General features: G+C 44.0%; 1 protein-coding gene across 2 annotated transcripts in view; it reads left to right on the top strand.

Moving 5' to 3' along the window:
• Positions 1-756: 756 nt before the first annotated feature.
• Positions 757-23,062, top strand: part of ARHGEF37 (Rho guanine nucleotide exchange factor 37) — a 35,319-nt gene continuing 13,013 nt past the window's right edge. For both annotated transcript variants that reach the window (XM_070414623.1, XM_070414622.1), the window contains exons 1-7: positions 757-1,007; positions 12,469-12,665; positions 14,420-14,543; positions 16,759-16,906; positions 19,695-19,894; positions 21,240-21,370; positions 22,037-22,141. In XM_070414623.1, the coding sequence (XP_070270724.1) occupies positions 12,480-12,665; positions 14,420-14,543; positions 16,759-16,906; positions 19,695-19,894; positions 21,240-21,370; positions 22,037-22,141 (894 nt within the window). In that variant the 5' untranslated portion in view covers positions 757-1,007; positions 12,469-12,479. The remainder of the gene's footprint in view (positions 1,008-12,468; positions 12,666-14,419; positions 14,544-16,758; positions 16,907-19,694; positions 19,895-21,239; positions 21,371-22,036; positions 22,142-23,062) is intronic.

Here is a 23,062-nt window from a genome sequence, read left to right as displayed (position 1 = left end):
TATGAACCAGGAGGTTACCTTTAGATTCCCAGTCAGGCAGGGCACATGTCCAGGTTGTCTGTGATCCCCACTAAGGGACATTCAGGAGGCAGCTGATCAATGATCCTCATCATTGATGTTTCTCTCTCTCCCTCTCCCTTCCTCTCTGAAATCAATAAAAAAAAATTTTTTTTAAAAGAAAAGAAATGTGAATCTATTCAATTCATGACTCCATAAATAAGGTTTGGCTGCTCTGATATGAAACTTCCCATACATTTCATAGTAATTATCACTTTCAGTTGTGTCTTCAATGTCTGACCCATCCCCAAGAGGGCGAGTTGACTGCTGAATACTTAGTTTCCAGAACAGTATCCCATTCACAGAGAATGGACACCTTCATATCATAGAAAAGGAAAATGGGGGGCAAGGTGGGCTGGCAGATTTGTCTAAGATTGTGCATAGGGCTCCCAGGAGAGCTGGGACAAGAACCAGAGGTACTGAGCAGGTGGCGCGCAGAATTAAATTAAGGTCCAGCCCTAACGTTTGGCAATTCGGGCAAGAGAACAGATATCTAGTGATCCAGGCATCAAGTGCCCGCCCCTGTTTTGGGGGTGACGACCAAAAAAAAAAACAAAAACACCCAACGACAAGGCTGCTTAATGAGAAGCCATGGGTGGGTGTGCCCCAGGGCGCGGCGGTAACACCCACTTGCAATGCCGCTGGCCGCTCAGGGGTGTTGCTGCTGCAGCTGGGCCATCTCAGCTGAGCCAACTCTCAGGAGCCGGAGAGGAAAACAACCTGGGTGCACTTAGACAATTAACAAAGGCGGGGGACCGGGCCGCCCCTTCCTGCCGCACGCACGCGCGCAGCGTGGGCAGAGCTGTGTCGGCCCGCGCCCTCCGTGGGGACAGCGCTCAGAGGCCCGGCGTGGCGGGGTCCCGGCAGCCTGACGCCCCTTCCGCCCTGGCTGCGCAGTCACCCGGGCGGCCGAGCTCCGCGCGCGTGAGCTCCGGCACCTGGCACGCGCGGTGAGTCTGCCTGGCAAGCACGGGGCCCGGGAGGGGTGCGGGCGAACAGCTGCTGTCAGATCTGAGAAGGGTGGTGGGGGAGCGCGGGAGCTACGACGCCCAGTCCCAGGTGGCTGTGAAGTTAGCTTTGTGTCTTGAGCCTTAGGTAGCGCGAGCCACCTGATCCATGCGACCCAACCGAGTCACTTTCCAGGTGGCAAACTGAGGCCCTAGACAGGGAAGCTGGTCTAGAAAAGACTCATCATTCCTTGTTTCTGTTGATCCCTGCCTACTTCAGTAGGATATGGGCCGACTTTTAGTAAGAACCCATGGAATAATACAGACAATGCTAAGGAATCCCTGCCAAGGGAAGTATAATTATAAATAGACCGGCAAGGCCAGGGGACAAGCGAACGGGAAATCTGATGTTCACTGGGTGAGTTGCCTTGGCCAAGGGCCTTCAGAAAAATAGTGCCAGCGCTGGGACTGGAAGCCAGAACGCCGGGCACTAGCCCCTGGACCTTAGAGGGGAAGGGAGAAGTGAGCCTGCCCAGGCACTGGTTTTTAACCTTGGGATCACTGACCCCTTAGAAATCGGGGTGCCCTCTCCCCAGAGGGACTCACACATAACTTTGCACACAATTTCAGACTTGACATGAAGCGTTCCTGCTGTCAGGAATAGCTAAAGGCTGTCACTCAGCTGCCCAGTTTCAGAACAGTTTATCTTCTCCTTTAAGGGGAAGCAGCTGGTTACAGAGTATCTGCTGTGAGCCCAGACAGCGTCCTGGTGTCACCAGCTGTGTAATCTTGGACATATAGTTTATACTCTCCAAGGCCCAGTTTTCTCTGTAAAATGGAGATAAGATTGTCCGCTTTATACTTCCAGCTACCGACAGACTTAAGAATGAATGCAGAGTACTGAGCTCGTAGTAAGTGCCCATCGCCCTGTGAATCACAGCTGTGCCATTTGGAAAGGGTGATGACCTGGAGAAAATTGGTCTGTATCCAAAATAAAATAAACTTGAAAACGTTATAAACCTGCGAACACAAAGTCAACCTTGTTATGACTTACAAATGGCAGCACATACGTTGGTGGTAGTAATCTAAATGAGAGTGCACTTATTTAGGATAATGCAGTAGACTTAATATTTGACCCAAGGTCACATGCTGAAAGTAGAAACTACCAGACATTAAAAAGAAAGAGAGGAAACAAAAGAAAAGAAAACAAACAAAAAACCCATGAAGCTACCAGACATTCTAACAAGGACTGTTTATCGGGCCCCACTTCCCTCTGTGAATGGGTCAGCACTTATAATTATTAAATGAGAGGAAAGAGAAAGACATAGGTGGGAACCTGGGTAATACCCAGTCTTGCCCGGCAGTGAATGTTCAGCGGAGTTCCTGCCAGGATACAGGAGTTGCTGGCATTTGGCTCACATCCCTTTTGGGTCAGCTGCTTGCTATGGAAAACAGTGCTTTGGTTGATTCCCTTCTAGATCAAATAAATGGCTTTTTATTTAACTAATGGGAGGGGGGTGTCTGTGGATGTTGCAACTGAGGCAAACTGGCATTTGTTGACCATGATTTTCCCAAGTCTATAGCTTGTTTATTGACAAGCTTAAGAATTTAAAAATCTGTGGATCCAAAATTGTGGGCACAGGGCCTGGGCAGGCCTATCTATAAAAAGAACGGCTTTTACTAAATGCAGTGTTGTTTCTTTTCTCTACCATTTTAGGCCTCATAATTATAGCCAGGGAAAGCTGGCTTAGGGCAAATAGCTAGGGATAAGAATGTGTATGCCTAATAAGTGCTCCTGGTGATTCCTGTACACCTTTGGTTACATGTGTTGGGCAGTGGGGATTAGTAGTGGGATACTATTAATTCTTTTAAATTTCTGTATTCTTTGTCTAGTTATGTAATGAGTGAGAGCCTCTTTTGTAATTTCAACTAACAAATAAGCAAACCGCCCATGATGTCCAGTGAAGATGTATGGGTAGCAAATAAGTACTTGAAAAGATGCTCAAGATCATGAATCATTGGGGAAACACACACTAAATTTATGATGAGATATCACTTCATACCTATTAGGTATGGCTAAAATTAAAAAGACTGACTGCACCAAATGTTAATGAGGTTGTGAAAGAACTGGAACTCATACACTGTTGGTGGGAATGTAAAATGGCACCACCACTTTAAAAAGTTTTATATTTTCTCCTTGGTTGGTGTGGCTCAGTTGGTTGGAGTGTCATCTTAGGTTGCGGGTTTGATCCTTAGTCAGGGCACATGCCGGGGGGGGGCGGGGCAACTGATTGATGTTTCTTTCTCACATTGATGTTTCTCTCTCTCCCTCTGCTTTCTTCTCTCTCTCTCTCAAATCAATAAAAACATATCCTCAGGTGAGGTATGAAAAAAAGTTTTACATTTTCTTAAAAAGTTAAATATGCACCTATCATGTGACACAGACATTCCATTCCTAGGTCCAGCTTTATTGTAAAAGAGAAATGGGAAACGACCAGTGGATAAACAAACTGTGGTATATCCATATAATGAAACTGCTCAGCAGTAAAAAGTAATGAACTATTGATACATCCTACAATATGGATGAGGATGATCCTCAAAATAATTTTTTTGAAAGAAGCCAGGCCAAAAAAATAAAAGAGTATATGCTGTACAATTCCATTTATATAAAATTGACTTCAAACTTTTGGTGGCTTTCAAGAGTTATGTGTATGATCATATTAGTCTAACTCCACTTGTAATAGTGTCATTGGCAATTTAATCATTATTCTGCCAAATGTTTATCCATTTTGTTCATGTATTAATTCAACTAGTTTAGCACATACTATGTGCTAAAGCTATAGTAGACACTAGGTAATGTGTTGATGAATAAAAGAGACATGATCCCTGGCCTTGTGACCTTACATTCTACTGAATGAACCAGTAAAACAAGTAAAACAAGAAAAGTAACTATTGATGGAAAGGAGTAGTTCTTTGGAAGGGGAATGGGAGTCAAGGAAGACTTGTCTGGGTTTCCAGCAGAGAAGTAAAGCAAGCAGTTCCATGTTTTTGAATGACCACTCCACGCTTGGGCTGTGCATTCAGTCAGGAGAAAGGTGATAGAGGTTTAGACTCAGGTGGTCTTAGAGATAGAAAGCACTAAGGGATATCCTTAATAACACAGGGCAGATCCCAGAGGTTGATACTGATCAATGCTCTTTGAATTTGGTAGTTTTATCCACTAGTCCACATTACTGTCCTATTGCCTCTTCCACCTTCAGCCTTCTTTTCCTTATTCCTTATTCATAAGGATGCCAGGAGAAACTGACGTCAACACCTTGCTGGTCCAGTTACACTAGCTTACAGCATTCCTTTGATCTACTGATCTAGTTAACTTTAAGTAAAGAAATCAGGATAGCTTAGCATGACCTGTTTTTGTTGTTGTTATCCGCTATGCTGGCTTCAAGGGCTCTGTTTCCTTTTCCAAAGGTTGACAGACCATCTGTTTTAATTAGGTGACCAAAACCCAACTCAGCATGGATTACATCAAAGCAGGGTGGGGGATGAAAATATTAAAAAAAATCCAAAGGGAATCAGATTTCATCGTGGCTGGACTGAGTAATGCCATCAGGGCTCAGTCTCATGGTCCCTCTATCTCTCAGCTCCATTTCTTTGGTGTCAGCTGTGTTCTCAGTCAGGCTCTGGTGTGTCGTTTTTATTATTATCGTCATGATTACCTGTTCTCACCATCTGCTTCAACATGATCAGTCAAGTGTCCTTAAACAGCTTCTTCATTCATCTGATCCATGGTAATGTAATGGTTTCCAATCTCTATATAAAACCCAGTGACTGGAATGCCGGAAAACCAGAATGACCAAAACGACTGGTTGCTATGATGCCCACTGCAGAGGGCCAACCTCCCGTGGCCCCTCCCCCAAGCTGGCCCAACTCCCAATTGCCCCCCCCCCACCCCGATGGGGCGGGGGGGCTGGCCGGCCAACCACCTGTGGCCCCTCCCCCCAACTAGCCCAGCCCCAATCGGCCACCATCCAGGCAGGCTGGCTGGACCCCACCTGTGCATAAATTTGTGCACCGGGCCTCTAGTTTAACAATAATAGCAAAAGCAACAGTTACTATTATTGACAGCTTACAATGTCCTGGGCACTCTGTTAGATGCTTTACATGTATTATCTAATTATAAGATAGGTTATATAATTATCCCAGCCAGCCAATTGATTAAAGAATCCGAATTTGAAATCAGGGTTTCAGGCTCCAGGATCTGGGCTCCAAACCTTCGCAGTGCCTCCTGCTATCATGATGCTTGAACTTTATTTTTGACAGCCTTCCCTAATCCCTAGAGTCTCAACCTGCAGGGGGGTGGGGGGGTACTTCCTTTATTCCCTCTTAAATGTTTAAATTGACCTACCTCTAAAACTTGAGGTAGGAGGATGGATGTTCAACTTTCTTTGCCATGACATTTTACTTTCTAAAAGAACTTCAAGATGATGGTTTCACTTCTCCATGTAGATCCTCTTACTTTCATTTCTCCAGTTCTTCCAACTGGTTAGAATTGGGTTAGGAGTATTACTTTCCCGTTACTTCCTTTGTCTTGAAGGGATGAAATAATCAGGATGTCCATTCTATTTATTTGGTTCCTCTTCTTTCAGAGGAGTGAAACATGGAACAAATAGACAGATATTTTAAATGGTTACACCTTTAAGGATTTATTGTAAAGTCATTGTTTTTTTGATCTTTGTATCCTCAGAATCTAGGACAGGGGTGGGCAACCCCTGGCACGCGTGCCAAACATGGCATGCCAGTAACTTTTGCTGGCACGCGAAACCCTCTCTTATAATCTTCCATTTACAATTTTTTTCTTAATATGAACTTTTTTATTTTTCAGATAAATTCAGTGTAGGTGCATCTTAGGTAAATAAATAATTTTACATAACAAGTTATCTTACAGACCATAGGCATGGATTCATGAGAGAGGGGAAGAGCAATTTCAATAGTGTTGAAAACGAACTATTGAGGACTTGGAATGCCATTCCAGAAAATTTTTTCTGTTTAAAAAACTTTGCAACAGCGTTACTCTCCATGTTTCCATCCACATCCACCTGTGAATCTTTGTTCTCAGTGATGAATTTTTTTTTTTTTTTTTTTTTTTTTTTTTTTATATCTTTTTTTTTTTTTTTTTTTTTTTTTTTTTTATTTTCCTCTTAAAGTATTACAAAGGGTATTACATAAGTATCCTTTCCCCCCCCCCCCCCGCCCTTGACAAACCACTACCCTCCCTTACCCCCCAGTGTCTTATGTCCATTAGTTATGCTTATATGCATGCATACAAGTCCTTCGGTTGATCTCTTACTCCCCTCCCTCCTGCCCCCCAACTCTCTCTGGCCTTCCCACTGCAGTTTGACAATCAGTTTGAGGCAGCTCTGCCTCTGTATCTATTATTGTTCAAAAGTTTGTAATGGTCTTTATTATCCATGAATGAGTGAGATCATGTGGTATTTTTTCTTCATTGACTGGCTTGTTTCACTTAGCATAATGCTCTCCAGTTCCATCCATGATGTTGCAAATGGTAGGAGTTCCTTCTTTTTAACAGCAGCATAGTATTCCATCGTGTAGATGTACCACAGTTTTCTAATCCATTCATCTACTGATGGGCACTTAGGCTGTTTCCAGATCTTAGCTATGGTGAATTGTGCTGCTATGAACATCTGGGTGCATATATCCTTTCTGATAGGTGTTTCTGGTTTCTTGGGATATATTCCTAGTAGTGGGATCACAGGGTCAAATGGGAGTTCCATTTCCAATTTTTTGAGGAACCTCCATACTGCCTTCCATAGTGGCTGCACCAGTCCTCAGTGATGAATTTTGTTAAGTCTCGTAATAGGAGTAGCCTAAAGGATGAAAGTAGTAGCTTGTGCATATCTCTGAAGGTCACAAAATATAAACCTGATGTAAAATCTCTGTCATCAGTGATGCAGCAGCAAAAGTCCCACTGATAATATCAAAAGGAGTCATAAAGTTTTCTGTCGGACTATCAGTGTATATGTATACATTAAAAAATAAATGTATTTTTCATCATCATATACTGTGTTTTTGTCGCTCGAATGAATTTTATTATTTCTTCAAGGTTCTTCACATACGTACACCTTAAGAGATATCAAGTAGGCGTAACATGTTCTCAAAAAATTAGGGTTGGCACGCAGAAGAATTTTGAGTCAGAGATTTTGCTGGTTTTGGCACGCACTCACAAAAAGGTTGCCCACCCCTGATCTAGGAGAATGCTTGGCATCAAGTAGCTGCTCCAAATATTTGTTGTGAATGCCCAAATTCTTCTGTGCCAGTGTGGACAGAGGAGAAGCCAGAGGAGGAGGGAGTTAATTGTTTTATCCTGTCTTAGAGTCAATAGCAGTTGCTGCCAGGCTGATTTTAGTTCCTGTTTGGCTCTCACAGGGCATCAGGGAGATCTCAGGATGGCGCATGGACCGGACTATAGGGAAAGATGCGTTTCCCTGAGTGTGTTCTCCAAGGCAAGCCTCCTTACCAGGCCACCAGGAAAACGAACAAGGGCACCCAGCCTGCTCTCCCGGGCTTTTAAGCTGCATTTGTCCTGAGAATGTTGTAAAGATAGTGGATCACTTAAGCTATATACGATTCTGTTTATTTTTAACTTCTTTTGAAACAGTTTTAGATTGACAGGAAGTTGTAAGGCTGGTACAGTGAGATTCTGTGTACTCTTCAGCAGCTTCCTCCAATGGTTACAATTTAACTATAGCACAATATCAAAACCAGGAAATTGGTATTGGTGTACTATATGGGTATGATGGTTCTATGACATTTTATCACGTGTGTAGATTTGTGTAACCATCACCTCAGTTAAGAGAATAGATCTGCTCTATCATCACAAAGTCCACTCTGGCGCTGTTTTTTAATAGAATAGTTACCTGCCCTTCACCCTCATCCCTAACCAGATGGTCACTAAGCTGTTCTCAGTCTCTATAATTTTGTACATTATATGTATGGAGTCACACAATATGTAGCCATTTCTGACTGGTTTGTTTCAGGCAGCATGATACCCTCAAGAGCCACCCACATTGTTGCTGTGTATCAATAGTTCACTTTACCTCTGGGTATTCAGTGATACTGGATATATCACATTTAAAAAAACAACCACCATTCACCTATTACATTTATCTATAAAAACATTTTGTTGTTTCTAGTTCTTGGCCACACCGGCCAGGGTGGCTGTACCATTTTACATGCCCACCAACAATGTATGAGAGAGCCAGTTTCTCCGTATCCTTGCCAGCAGAGAATAATTTTTTGGTAACAGCTTTATTGCAATATAATTCACATCCTATAATTCACCCATTTATAGTGTACAAATCAGTGGTTATTAGTATAGACACTGAGTTGTGCACCATCACCACAAGAGATTTAGAACATTTTTATCATCCCCAAAAGAAACCCTGCACCAAGTAGCCACCATGCCTTAAGCCCCTATCCCTTCTGCCTGGAAACCACTGATCTACTTTCTGTGTTTTTAAAAACGAATAAAGCATTTCTAGAAAATGTCTGGACTAGGCAATTCTATAAAACAGAGCTGCTATGGAGAGCTTTTGCCAGACCTGCTTGAGGGTCTAGCTTGCAATTAACCTAACTACAAATTAATGCTATTTTTAGTATTTAGAAGTTCCCTATAAAGTATTATGTATGTTTTTTGTTTATTTAGCACCAGTTATGAATAGTGGGATCTGAGTAGTTCTCCTGAAATCCTATTGGGATCTTTCTAGAGAAGCTGGGCATGGGGTGGTGAATGCCAGTGTTTCAGGCCAGGGACAGGTCAGCAGACCACAGGCAGTGTTCAGGAGCTGGAATAGATCTGTGCAGCAGACAGATGTGTTCCCGGACCTTTCTAGGCCCTTTGCCTTCTGAACAACCTCGCTGTCCCCAAACACTCACTTTACATATTTTCTGATCCATGGGTCAGTGTTTATGGCACAGGACAGAAACTTCTGCTACTAATGCATCCAAAAGGACCATTTATGTATGCAAATATGTAGTATCACAAGGCACAGAGGAGGACACAAGATGAATTGGTGCTCATCTTGTCTCTCAGAGCTTAGTGTCTAGCCAGGAAGGTGAGGCGTAGCCTTAAATAACCCAAGTACAAGGCTGAATGGGATGCATGCCACTTTAAATATTAGGGAATATTTTAACTATCAAGAAAAGAACAAAGAACAATAAACAAACGCTTATGGTCTCCCCACCTAGCTTTGTTTAATTTTAACATTTTTGCCATATTTACTTTAGTTTTTAAAAAACTAATAAAACATCTTAGATGCTCAGCAATAAAAAGGAACTATTGATACACCCAACAACTGATTTAATAAAGTCAGTCCCAAAGGCTCCATACTGTGTGGTTCATATATACATACTGTATGATTACGTACATTCTTGAAATGCAGAAATGAAGAATAGATTCCTGATTGCCAGGGGTAAAAGGGTGGCGTGGGGCTGGAGCCAAGGGTGAAAGGCAACATTAAGGATCTTTGTGATGGAACTGTACTGTATTTTGACCATCAATGTCAATCTTCTGGTTGTGATATTGTCTTTTTAAAATAGTGTGTTATTTTTCAAGTACAATTGACATATAATATTATATTAGCTTCGTGTATACAATAGTGATTAGACATTTATATACCTTATGAAGTGATCACTCTGATAAGTCTAATACCCATCTGACTCCATACATAGTTATGACAATATTATTGACTATATTCCTGTAGCTGTACTTTACATCCCTGTGACTGTTATCATAACTGGCAATTTGCATAGCTTAATCTCTTATTTTCAGCCAGACCCCTAGCCCCCTTCCCATCTGACAACTTTAAAAATGTTCTCTGTGTCTTTGTTTCTGTTTATTTATGCATTTATTTTCTACATAAAAATGAAATCATATGGCATTTGTCTTTTTCTGTCTGATTTCTTCCACTTAACATAATACCCTCTAGATCCATTCATGTCGTCACAAATGGCGAGATTTCATTCTTTTCTATGGCTGAGTAATATTTTATTGTGCGTATGTACTACATCTATCAATGGACACTTGGGTGGCTTCCATATCTTGGCTATTGTAAATAATGCTGCAATGCACATAGGGATGCATATGTCTTTTCAAATCAGTGTTTTGGGTTTCTTCAGATAAGTACCCAGAAGTAGAAATGCTGGGTCCTTCTTTGTCTCTTGTTATATAGTCTTTGTTTTAAAGTCTATTTTGTCCGATACAGGTATTGCTACCCCTGACAGTGTGTGCATTTTATGGATAGTGCCAATTTGCTCTTTAGAGTAGTGTAACAATTTACACTATCATCTCAGTATATGAGACTTCTCACCACTGTCAGGCCAAGGAGTTCTACTCCTAGATATAGCTTGCCTTCAAGAAACTTCTCCAGAGTTAAACAAAGAAGATACAAGAAATGGTAGCAATGTTGATAATGACAGAAAATTAGAAACAACTTTAATGTCCCCAGGGGAGTGGATAAATAACTTGTGGTATAGCCATGTAATGGAATTCTGAACAATAGTGAAAATGAATTCATGAATACTGTATTCATGTATCAACATGGATATACTCATAAACATTGCAAAGAGAGAAAAAAACAAAAACCAAGTCCCAGAGGGGTACATAGAGTATGATACTATTTTTTGAAGTTTTAAATATGCAAAACAATGCTACTTATTGTTTAGTGATATATACGTGCAGCACAGGCATTAATTTCTTTGTAAAAATTCAGGATAGTAGTAACTTCTGGAAAAGGTGACAGAGGAATGGGATTAGGGAGAGTATCAAAGGGGATTTAGTGGTATCTGAGGCTTTTTAAAATTTTAATTTGGGGATACTTATAGACACATATGTTGATGCAAGAAATAATACAGAGGTTCCATGTACCCTTCAACCAATTTTTCCATCTACAGTCTCACCAACATTTTATTTTTATATTTTGCCAATTTGATGGGAGTGAAATAGTATCTTGTTGTGGTTTTAATTATTTATATTTGTCTAGTTATTAGTGAATTGAGTATATTTTCAGCTGTGTGTTAGCCATTTAAGTTTTTTCTTTTATGTATTACCTGTTCTTACCTGTACTAATCAGGGTTTAGCTGGAGAGAACACAAACCATTCTATTTTTAACCAGAAAGGGGTTTACCGGAGGGCATTACGTGTTTACCAAATTAGTGAGGAGCTGGAGGAGCAGGCCACAGAGTGGGCCTCTAGGAGTGAACCCCAGAGCAGTACTACAGGAAGGGCCTGTGTGGGTGGGGGGATGGTTGTTGTTGTTGTTTCAGATCCACCATTTCACCGGAGTCCTTGGGGACCCCAGTTCTGTGAAGGAGACTATCTCCCGATCCTGTCTGGGCACTACTGCCCGAGTCCCCGCTTCAGTGAGCTCAGCTATGCCCTCTGCCCTGCCCACTCCAGCCACTGGGACAGCTGCACGGCTCAGCTCTCCTGCTCTGGTTTTCAGTTCCCTCTGTTTGGGGGCCCTGCTGATTTCCTTTACTCTCTTAAGCCCTGCCATGCAGTGATAAGGGAACTTGTTATAGCTGATCTAGCATTTTGATATTTTGTGGTAGGGAGGATTTTCAGGCCATCTTGTCGATTGCCATTTGTATTTTTTAAACTTTGAGATAAAGAAGGTACATCTGGCTGGGAAGATCAGGAAAGGCCTCAGAGAAGATGAGTGTTGGAGGATAGGGACACAGGAGGGCGCCCAGCAGGTGCAAAAGCAGAGGCCAGAAGTGACCATGCAGGTATGGAGAAATGCATGTAACTTTTCACTGGAGTGGTCCAGGAAGGGGAAAATGAGGTTGGAGCGGGACCCTGAGCCACAGGGGGCATCTCACAGCAGAGACTACTGTAGTCACAAGCTTGCTTTCAGGAAATTTAAACTGGAACCATGTCCAGGATGAACGAGTGTGGGTGGCAGCAGGTGGGAGAGGGGTTTGGATTTAGGAAGTTGATCTTGGAGGCTGTGGAAATAGCCCAGATGACATGTAGTATGGCCTGAAAGGGGAAGACAGGGGTCAGAGAGAAGAGGGAACCACTGGGGGTATGGGTGGAGGGGAGAGAGAGAGAGAGAGAGAGAGAGAGAGAGAGAGAGACACTGACTGACTCAGCTGAACCAGATACAGAAATCTGGGTCAAGAGCTGGGGCAAAAATAGAAGAAAAGCCAGACAAGCACGTTGTCCTGGGCTATGAATTTAAAATGTCAACAATTTCCTGAGTTGTGTTCTACCTTTTAAGGTTGTTCAGATCCCACCCACAAATGCTAATACACGGTTCATCTTGACTCTGAATGCAGCTAAAGATGTTTTCTGGCTGCTGGGTGAATAGTTACCTTTGGATTAGGGACAGCCTGTCCCAGTAGAGCCCTTGGCAATGAGTTGGCATGTGCTTGTCTTCCCCAGAACCTGCTGGCATGGCCGATCGTGGGGCCGATGAGCCATCCTCCAGGACGGAGAGTCCGGATGGAGAAAGTCGGGTCTCTGAGGACAGGTGGTCGCTCCATCAGAGGCTGGCCATCAGGGAGCTCATTGACACCGAGGTCTCCTACTTGCACATGCTCCGGCTCTGCGCCTTGGACATCAGGGGCCGCCTGAAGCAGGTACCTGGGCGGAGCCGCACACAGCCTGTCTTTCTAGGGGCAAAATGGGTCCTAGGTTCTCACATTGGCTTCTGGAACAGGCTTGATGGACGGAAAGTCATAGTGGATGTGAAGTCACCTGGATGTAAGCCCTGTACTTCCATTTATTGGCCATGTAACCTTCAGCAAGGCCTGGAGCCTTAGTGTGTTCATCTGCTGGATGGGGAGAGGGGTAATCACCTCAGGGATTAAGTGAGCTGATGGGTAAAATAGCCCTTTATCAAGTTTAGAGCAGATACTTAAACTGACCTACATTCTCATTGTCTCATTTGGGGGATGGTGGAAGGGAGAGGTTATTACTATGATAGCTTTCTATTTTAGTACTCATTTTTATGCCTTTTTTCTCCCTGACTGCAGAAATAATACAAGCTTTCTCTATAAAACTTCAAGAATTCCCTAACATGTAAGCTCCTTGAGAACAAAGACCATTTAGTTCAATATATCCCAGTTCTTTTTAAAAAAATATTTTTATTGATTTCAGAGAAGGAAGGGAGAGGGAGAGAGAGATAGAAACATCAATGATGAGAGAGAATCATTGATTGGCTGCCTCCTGCACCCCCCTACTGGGGATAGAGCCCGCAATGGGGCATGTGCTCTTGACCGGAATCGAATTTGGGATCCTTCAGTCCATAGGCCGATGCTCTATCCACTGAACTAAATGAACTAGTGCAATATATCCCAGTTCTTGACATATATATAATGGGCTACAATTAGTGTTTCTTAAATGAATGAAATACTAAAGTAGGTAATATAGAAGGTGAAAATTCTCTCATATTTTACTCTCCAGAAATTAAGATTTTTTTCTGTAGGCATTAAACAAACAAGAATAGATTGTTACTTATTTTAACAAAAATAAGAGCATACTCTAGGTATTTTTCTATAGTTCGTTTTTCCCACTTGGTCCTGCATCCAGGACATCTCATCTCTTTCTACATATCTATCTCCTGTGTATATCCCTGCACATAAATACAGGATATCCCCCAAAATGTACACACACTTTAATAGCTGAGAGCTCAACTTTTAAAATGAAATGTATTTTAATAAACACTGCCTTTATAATTATTCAAAGTGTGTATACATATTGTTGGGACACCCTATAGATGTCCAGCATCCTTTTTAAAAAATTCTCACATAAGGATATTTTTCCACTGATTTTCAGAGAGTGGAAGGAGAGAGGAGGGAGAGAGAGAGAAACATCGATGTGAGAGAGAGACAGACATCGATTGGTTGCCTCTCTGCACGTGCCCCCACTGGGAATTGAATCTGAGACTGTTTGGTCTGAGAGTAGATGCTCCAACCATTGAGCCAATTTGGCCAGGGCCCCACATCCTTTTTAACAGTGGTATAGCCTAGTTAATAGGGGCTGGAGTTCAGAATACATCTCAAGGTCACGATGGAAGGTGTCATGTATATCAGAGCTGGAAAGAAACCCAACTTTCCACCCTTTTATGACAGATGGGGAAACTGGGGGAAGAAAAATGATAGTTGGCAGCAGACTTAGGGTAAAACCCCAGCTTAGCTTTCCATTGTAGAATAATGGAAATAACCTAATTTATAAAATTTCAAAGTCCTTGCAAACATTCCACTGGGGCAATCTTCCCAAGAGTGATGGGCCCCTGGGGGCATGAGTGTTCTGGACTGTTCCCCAAAGCCTACAAATCAAGTCACGCCACTGACCTCCCAGCAACCTCCCATGGCTTCTTTGTTCCTCCCAGCTGCCACAGGGAGATCTGGATGTCTTGTTCTCAAACATTGATGACATCATCAAGGTGAACAGCAGATTTCTTCAGGATCTTCAGGGGACAGACGCCATGGAAGAGAAACAAGTGCAGCTAATTGGTAAGCAAAAGACAGGGCAGCTGTCAGCCTTAGATTCCTGTGGAGTTGTCCTCAGCATGGGGTCCTTACTGAACTGTGTCCAGGGTTCCAGGGAAATGCAGCTTAATGGGAGCCTGGGTTTGGGACCCTTGGAACCTAGCATGTCAGAGCTGGCAGGACCCTCCAATAATATCTAGTCCAACCCACCATTTTACAAAATGGAGAGTACAAGTACCTAACATGTAGTAGCCCTTTTCATTCTCATGACACCATTACTTATTGATGATTATTATCCCTATTTTACTAAAGAAAAACCCAAGGCTCTGAGAGGTTAAGTAACTTTCCCGGGGCCACACAGCTTGACCAGGGAGAGTGAGGATTTGAACCCAGCTCTTCCGGACTCTAGAACCCTAGCTCTTGACCATCCTGCCTCCCTTACTCTTCTTTTTCACTAATCCCAGCTACAGGTCGAGTACCCTTTGACACTGGGAGTAACTTCTTTGTTGCTGTTACTCCTTTACAATCTGTAACTGGAGAAAGACAAGAGGAAAGGAAATAAGTCTTTACTTTGTTGTCCTGGGCATTCCTGCTACTTTGGACAGTCCTACTCTCTGAGAGTTTGTCTTCCTCTGCCCCTCAGTTACTGGCATGCCCCTGTCCCTGGCCATGCTGATAGGATACAGTTCCTTTGGCATCAGTCACATTCCTGTGGAAGCATCCATGTTGGGGAGAATGTGGGAGCTCCCTAGGTCTCACGGCTACACCCAAGTTGTCTCTTAGTGGAGATCTCTGGTAAAAAGGCTTCCTGGGAGCCTTCCCTAGATAGATCTCCACCACTCTCCAAGGCTTTTCCTGGCTTTGTCTTGGTTCATGGCACTCATCACTACCTGGCATATGTATGATATTTACTTATTGTCTGTCTTCTTCTAGAACAGCGGTTCTCAACCTGTGGGTCGCGACCCCTTTGGGGGTTGAATGACCCTTTCACAGGGGTCGCCTAAGACCATCGGAAAACACATATATAATTACATATTGTTTTTGTGATGAATCACTATGCTTTAATTATGTTCAATTTGTAACAATGAAAATACATCCTGCATATCAGATATTTACATTACAATTCATAACAGTAGCAAAATTACAGTTATGAAGTAGCAATGAAAGTAATTTTATGGTTGGGGGTCACCACAACATGAGGAACTGTATTAAAGGGTCGTGGCATTAGGAAGGTTGAGAACCACTGTTCTAGAATATAAGTCCCATGAGGCAGGGGTTTTGTTTCATTCACAGAGCTTAGAATAGTTCTGGGCATATAGTCAATAAATAAGCAGTTGGTAAATATTTGGTGAATGAAATTTGTGTAAAATGCTTTACATGCATTATTTCATTTAATCCTCATTAAAAAAAACACTTGGAGTTGAGTACTATTTTTAAATTTAAAAAAATTCATTGATTTTAGAGAGAGGGTGTGTGTGGGGAGAGAAAGAAAGGGAGAGAGCGAGAGCGAGAGTGAGAGAGAGAGAGAGAGAGAGAAAGAGAAAATGAGAGAGAGAGGGAGAGAGAGAAACAGTGATTTGCCACTCCACTTATTCATGCATTCATTGGTTGATTCCTACATGTGCCCTGACCGGGGATGGAGCCCACAACCTTGGCGTATTAGGACGAGCTCTAACCAACTGAGTTACCCAGCCAGGGCATGAGTACTATTTCTATTCCAATCTATAGATGGGAAAATGGAGGCTTGCCCCAGGTTGCACAACTGGGAAAGGGTTGACTGGAAATCTGGCCTTAGTTCTCCCTGAGCCTGAAACCCATCCATGCCTGTCACTTCCTGGGCTGTGCTATAGCATGTGTGTGCTGCATAGCATGCTTATTGGGTTAGTGGTTGTACTTGGCACACACAGTCACTGTAAAGACATAACATGAACACATTTTGTCAACTGTAAAGCACTGTACAAATATGAGCCTTATCAATACTATTGCTCTAATTATAGCTACCATTTATTAAGTACTCATAGTGCATTAGCCTGAGCTCTACATCATTCTGTCACCCAGTCCTTCTGGCAAAATGATGGGAGTAAAATGAAACAAATGGAAACTCAGGAAGATGAGGTAACTTGCCCAAGGCGAGAAAGTGGATTAAGCTGGCAGTTGTCTTCCTCACTACCTCCCTGTCCCAAGCAAGGGGCCATACAGACATGCCTTTGTGAACTCCTTATTGCTTTCCCACTGTCAGGTAACTTATTCCTGGAATTCCAAGAGGAATTGGAGCGAGTCTATAAGGTCTACTGTGCCAACTATGACCAGGCCTTGCTGCTGGTGGAGTCGTACCGAAGGGAGCCAGAGCTGCAGCGGGAGATCCAGGCCATCATTGAGGCAGTGGTGTGAGTAGAATGACCAGTGAGAATTTGCTCCTGGTGCATGGACCCCAAGGTCAGGGACTGTTGAGGTCTCACCTCCATTTGGTGCTGTTCACACAGCTTCAGGAGTGTCGCAGCAAGGGCTATGCTAGGCTATGCTACAGAAACAAACAACTCCCAATTCTCAGTGGCTTCAGACCACAAAAGTTTATACCTTCCTTTTCCTCCTTGCAGGGTGACTTGGGGCTCTTTGCACTATCCTCACTCTGGGATCCAAGCTGACAGTAGCCAATGGTCAGAATTTTGTCACTAATTGTGGCAAGATATGCATCGCTTCTCATAATTCATGGGCCAGAACTATTCCCATGGCTTTATCCAAGTACCAGGAGGCCAGGATGTGCTATCCTGCACATGTGTCTAGGAGTGGAGAAGCAGAGACATTTGGTGAACAGCTTTGATGACTAGCATAGGAAGGGCAGTGAGGTCGGGGGGAACCACATGCTGTCAGCAACAGTGTTAGGAGGCAGGTGTGTAACACCTGGGGAGGCCTCTCTACAGATGGCTGAAGTTCTGCCCCATGGAAAAGGCTCAGAACTGCCCCAGGTGGCATCACAGCCAGAGCTGGCACTGGTGGGTGGAAGTCCAGGTAGATATATGTAGAGAACAAATTTTTAAATTGAAATTTTGAATGGGTAACATAGTTACATGGTTCAAAAATCTTTAAAACACCCAATTTTATACAATAAAAACGATCTTCCCAACCTTGCTCCTTTATTTGCTCAATTACAACTACAATCCCCAAGGTTAAGGTAACCACTTAAAAATTCTAATGGATCTTTGCATAATTCCTTTATGCATATATAAGCAAATTTATATATATATATACATATATATATACATATATACATATATATACATATATATATATACATATATATATACATATATATATTTAATAGCTGCATAGAGTTGTTTTCCAGGGCAGGTTTATGGTTTATTTAACCATTGTCCTGTTGGTAGATATTTGGGTTGTTACCAAATTTTTATTGTCATAAATGTAGTTGCTGAATAACTTCTACCTTGCTCACCTGAGTTGATATTTATGTGGGTAGATTACTAGAGTAGGACTGATGGAACAAAGGGTTTGTACATTTCACATACTGCCAAACTGCTATCCAAAGAGGTATCACCAATTGATACTCCCACCAAGAGGGTCTGTTTCCTCCCATTCCCCTAGTTCTGGGTATTATCTTGTCATTTTTGTTGCCTATCTGAAAGGCTGCATACAAATTTTTCTCCCAATTACCTTAGAAAGGCCATACAGGTAAGAGGCTGCTGTTACTCTGCAGTGACAGGGTTACTTGATAATTGTGGAGAAGAGATCTGATCTTCTCTTTGAAGACCCCCTGCCTCTGATTCGTGACTTGACAGTTGTCCCCATGAGCAGTTGGCCCCTTCCTGTGGAAAATAAGCCCAGAGGACAGATTTTGCCAAAATCTGGCAATTGCTTCCACCTTCCTTGGTCAGCCAAGCACTAGGAAACCTTTGGTGAGAGCAGATGGTCGGCGTAGGTGTGTCCTGAAGGTTTGATCCTAGCCCTGCCTGCCCACTCCCTGCAGGGGGTGGAGGGGTTCTCACCTGCTCTGCCTATTTTTAGCCTCATGGCTGATCTTTCCTGGCCATTTAGTCTGGAGCTTTTTCCTTAGGAAAAAGAGCAAGAGGCTAGGATCTCATAGAGAGGGGGGCCGGAGAGTGGTCATGAGCAGCACTCATGTGAGTCTTCATGGAGGAGGCGTTCTTGGACATTGAAGTTTGGAACTCTCTTGGGTTTCTCGAAAGCCAGGGCTGAGGGCTACGGGTCATGGTCAAGGAAGGACTGTTGGAGATTACCTAGATGTCCCAGTCATGAACCAGGGCTCTAGAAGGGACCTTGACACTATTAGTTCCTGTGCTTTATTTTTTACTTTTTTTTTATGACAAATGTCAAACATATAGAAAGATAGAAGAATGGAATGAACACTCACACACCCACTACCTGAAATGAACCAGTGTTAATCTTTTGCTGTTTGCTTCATCTATTTTTATGCTAAATGATTTAAAGGAAGATACAGATGTTATGACTTTTTTCCTTACATACTAAATACTTCAAATGCATCTCTAAACATTAAGCTCCCATAATTTTAAAGCTTTTCTGTTGCGAAGTAGCAGAACCATTTTATTAACTGAAATATCATGTGGATGCCCAATATAGAGAGTCGTGCTTGGGACATATCCAAGTGAGATATTAAATAGGCCATGGGCGTCTGGAACTCCGGACAGAAGTAGAAAATGAAGATCTGAGTTTTGGATGTGTTTAAAGCCATAGGACTAAATGAAGTCAGTAAGAGAGTGGGTGAAGAGCGAGGAGAGGAGGCCCCAGAGCACCCAGCATTGGAGAGAGGCCAGCAGAATCGGCCAAGAGAGCGGTCTGTGGAGTAGGAGACGGACAGAGGGAGTCTCTGAGGCCAAATAAAGAAAAGTGTTTCGGTAAAGAGGGAGAGGTCTTCTGTGTTTGCTGTTGGGTGAATGAATAAGCTGAGGGCATAAAACTGATCATTGGGTTTGGTACAGATGGGGAACCAAGGTCCATAAAGGGGGTAAAATGAGAACTAGCAGCTTCCATCTAACTTCTAGACCTCACACATTACAGATGAGGAAACTGAGAGCCACAGAAGGAGGTGACTTGCCTGAGATCACTCAGTGAGTTCAATGACAGGCCCCCTGGTGTCCCCAAGGGTGGCCTTTCCTACCTAATACCAGCCTTCTCCCTCAGGCCACAAGCTGGACCCTCGGGCCTCAGTTTCTTACTGGTCATCCCTCTGCAGAGGATTACTAAGTACCCACTGCTGCTGCAGAAAATTCTGGAGAACACACTTCCCGATGCCAGTGCCTATTCTGTCCTCCAGAGGGCTACTTCTGCCCTCCAGGACGTGAACACCAACATCAACGAGTACAAGAGGCGCAAGGAAGTGGGTAAGGACTTGGTTAATTTAGAGGATACATCAGTGAGCATACTTCCAGTTATAAAAAGCTCATATCAGATTGGCTTCACCAATGAAGGAGAGGTAGTAGCTCATGTAACCACAAGTCCAGAGGTAGGTGGCCTTTGGGTAGGGTTTGATCAGGTTGCTGGGTCAGCTTCCCTATAATTCTCTTGTCTCTGTTCTTTACTGTGTGTCACCTTCATCTTCATACAGCCTCCCTCATAGTACTACATGGCTGTTGCTATTTCAAGATACACATCTGCATACCACACCCCTCAAGATAAGACAGGGTCTTTTTCCTCTTAGCCATCAAAATTAAACTGGAGCTTCACTCTGATAGGACCCACTTGGGTCATGTGCTCACCCTGAACCAATCACTATGGTTAGGGGAATGCCATGAGCTGATTGGCTTAGTTCTTTGAACCAATCACTGTCACGAGGGGGATGGGATTATATGGATTGGTTTATAGCATTTAGCACCCACCCCTTGAACTAAAGTGGGAGCGGTTCCATCCAAACCACATGGCTGCTATACTGTGGAGGAGAAATGATGGCAGGGGGAGGGGATGGTGGTGAGGAGGGCGGGGAGGCAAAGGGCTGTTTATATACCTCGGCAGGGAAGGGGGATAAGTGGGGATCCTGCCTCTCAGATTGTTAAAACAGAAAGGTTTAGGGGAAAAAATAAAGCAATGTCCCAAGGAGAGAGAAACTGATTTGCACAACCGAGACAGTATAATAACGATAATTTAGCTAATGTTTATTACTAAGAGCTAACTAGGACGTGTTTTTCATTTACTATCTTGTTTGATCCTCTGAGGCTGGCACTGCTAGTCCTATTTCACAGTTGGGTAAACTGGAAGCATTAGTCATTTGCTCCAGGTCACAGAGCTGATAAGGGACAGAGCCAGGTTTAAAACTCAGGCTTGGGGTCAGGCAATCAGTAAGAAGTTCTGAGCCCAGTTTGGCCTGGTAACAGTGACTGAGGGACCGCAGGCAAATCACCTCTCACTTGGGTTCTTTAGAAAGTAGATCTGGACCTATCATCTTAGGTGATCCTCCCAGCAATCCCACGAGCTGGCTGGCCTCATTTACAGATGAGGAAACTGAGACCTGAGAGGGGCGACTTATTCAAGTCAAGCAGGCTGTTCAGCCGGGGCTCACACCTGGGAGTGAGGGCTCAGCCCTGTGCCTGCGCTCCCTGACTCACCACCTCTCTCATGGGGGTGACCCTGACGTTGAGAAGAGGGCCCACTCAGGTGCCTAGCCAGCTGTGCTGGATGCTGGCTCTCCTGGGTCAGCTTCTGTCCCCACGCCCTCCCTCTCTGTCGGCGCAGCTTCCAAGTACACCAAAGTGGAGCAGCTCACCCTCCGGGAGCGGCTGGCCCGCATCAACACGCACACCCTCTCCAAGAAGACCACCCGGCTGAGCCAGCTGCTGAAGCAGGAGGCGGGGCTCGTGTTGAGGGTGAGCATGGGCAGGGGGAAGGGTCACATCTCAAGGGACAAGCAAGACTGTGCAGGGGTGGGCCAGGGTGCTTAGACTGCCTTCGGAGATGAGGCTCAGGGAGGGAAGTGGTTCCCAGCAGTGATAGCGGGCACAGGCGGAGTCGGCAACCCACTTGATTCTGTGGAGCCTGGGGAGGGCTTTCTCCGCTGCACCTTGTGCCACTTTCTCTCTGGGACCTCTTTACACAGATAGCAGAGCTAATCTCTGGGTCTGGGCACGGACCCAGCTTTGATTGATGGCTACCAATAGCAGCTCAGGCTGATTAAGTACTTACTGTGAACCAGGCACTACTTGGTCCACACAATGAAGTTGGTGTTCCTATTCCTCTCCCCCCCCCCCCCCCCGCCCCTTTTGCAGATGAGAGGCTCAGAGAGGGTCAAACACTTGCCCAAGGTCACACAGCTTAGAAGCAGGGGAACCAGGACTCATATGCTTGTGTATTTGATTCTGTGGTCTGAATACAAAACCACTAAGTTGCACTCCCTGCCTCTAATTGTCCCACTCAGCTTTGGGGCAGATCTGAGGAAAGGTGGTCCCCAGTGAAGACTTGGGGATGCAGGTATATGGTGCACACTGCCCCCTTGTGGATTTTCATGGCTCTCACGAGAATAACTTGACTCTCAGACAGAAGACAAGGAATTTGATGACTTAGAAGAGAGGTTCCACTGGGTGTCGCTGTGTGTGACTGAGCTGAAGAACAATGTGGCAGCTTACCTGGACAATCTGGAGGTGAGGATCCTGCAGTTAATAGTGGGTGGGGCTGGGTTGGGCTCCCTGGGCAGAAGACGTGCAGGGCCCATCTGACAAGCTGGCAAAAATACCAGCTGCAGGAACCAAATGGAAGAGGTCTTCCCTGGCTGCAGGCCAGAAGAGGGCCCTGGGGCAGGCACTCCTCGGCCGACAGGCCATAGGACAGGGGCAGCTTCTGAGCCCATTGAGCTCTCAGGGGTTGGGGTTCCAACTGGGCAGGATAAAAATTCACTGGGGTCAGAACCCTCAGAAGAACCCTGTCAGACTGGCACCCAGGGCAGGGGCGGCAAACTCGGGTGCTTAAAGGGGCCAAGTAGGTAGCATTACTGAGTGAAATGTCCATGTATACAAAGCCTAATGTCTGTTTATGAGACCTTTTTGGTAATTAAATCAACATGTAATAATATTTGGAATTTGAATGACTTGAATGAATGAATGAATGAATGAATAAAATCTAAAGGGGCAGTTATTACTTGACTCAGGGGAGTGGTTGCTGTGGGCCCTGGTCAGCCAGTTCTGATTTTAAGGGGAAAAAAAGAAGACTGGAAATTCAGACTTTTAGGTGAAATCTCACAATGTGCCCATGAGAACAGCTAATGAAATGAAAATTTAAGTGTTATTCAGGACCAAGGAAATATATTTCTATAAACTGAATTCAGCCTACAGGAACAGCAGCTTGCATTCCCATCCAGCATGTTATTTTCCTTGTGCCAAAATCCCCTGCTCATTCTTGTCATCGATGCTGACTCATTCCATCTACTGTGTCCCTCTTACGTGGCTTTGTTCTCAGGCATGTCCATTTGCGCAAACCCAGCTTTGGTCACACGATAATGGGCTATTTGGATAATGGGACTTGGAGTGGCATTACCGGAAGTACGTACAAGGAGGGGGGTGGTCGTT

This window comes from Myotis yumanensis, unplaced genomic scaffold (assembly GCF_028538775.1).
Source record: "Myotis yumanensis isolate MYYU_CA2020_CCGP unplaced genomic scaffold, mMyoYum1.0.hap1 SCAF_5, whole genome shotgun sequence".
In the NCBI taxonomy this organism is placed as follows: Eukaryota; Metazoa; Chordata; class Mammalia; order Chiroptera; family Vespertilionidae; genus Myotis; species Myotis yumanensis.
Note: the sequence above shows the minus strand (reverse complement) of the source record. Positions and strands in the feature narration are given on the sequence as shown.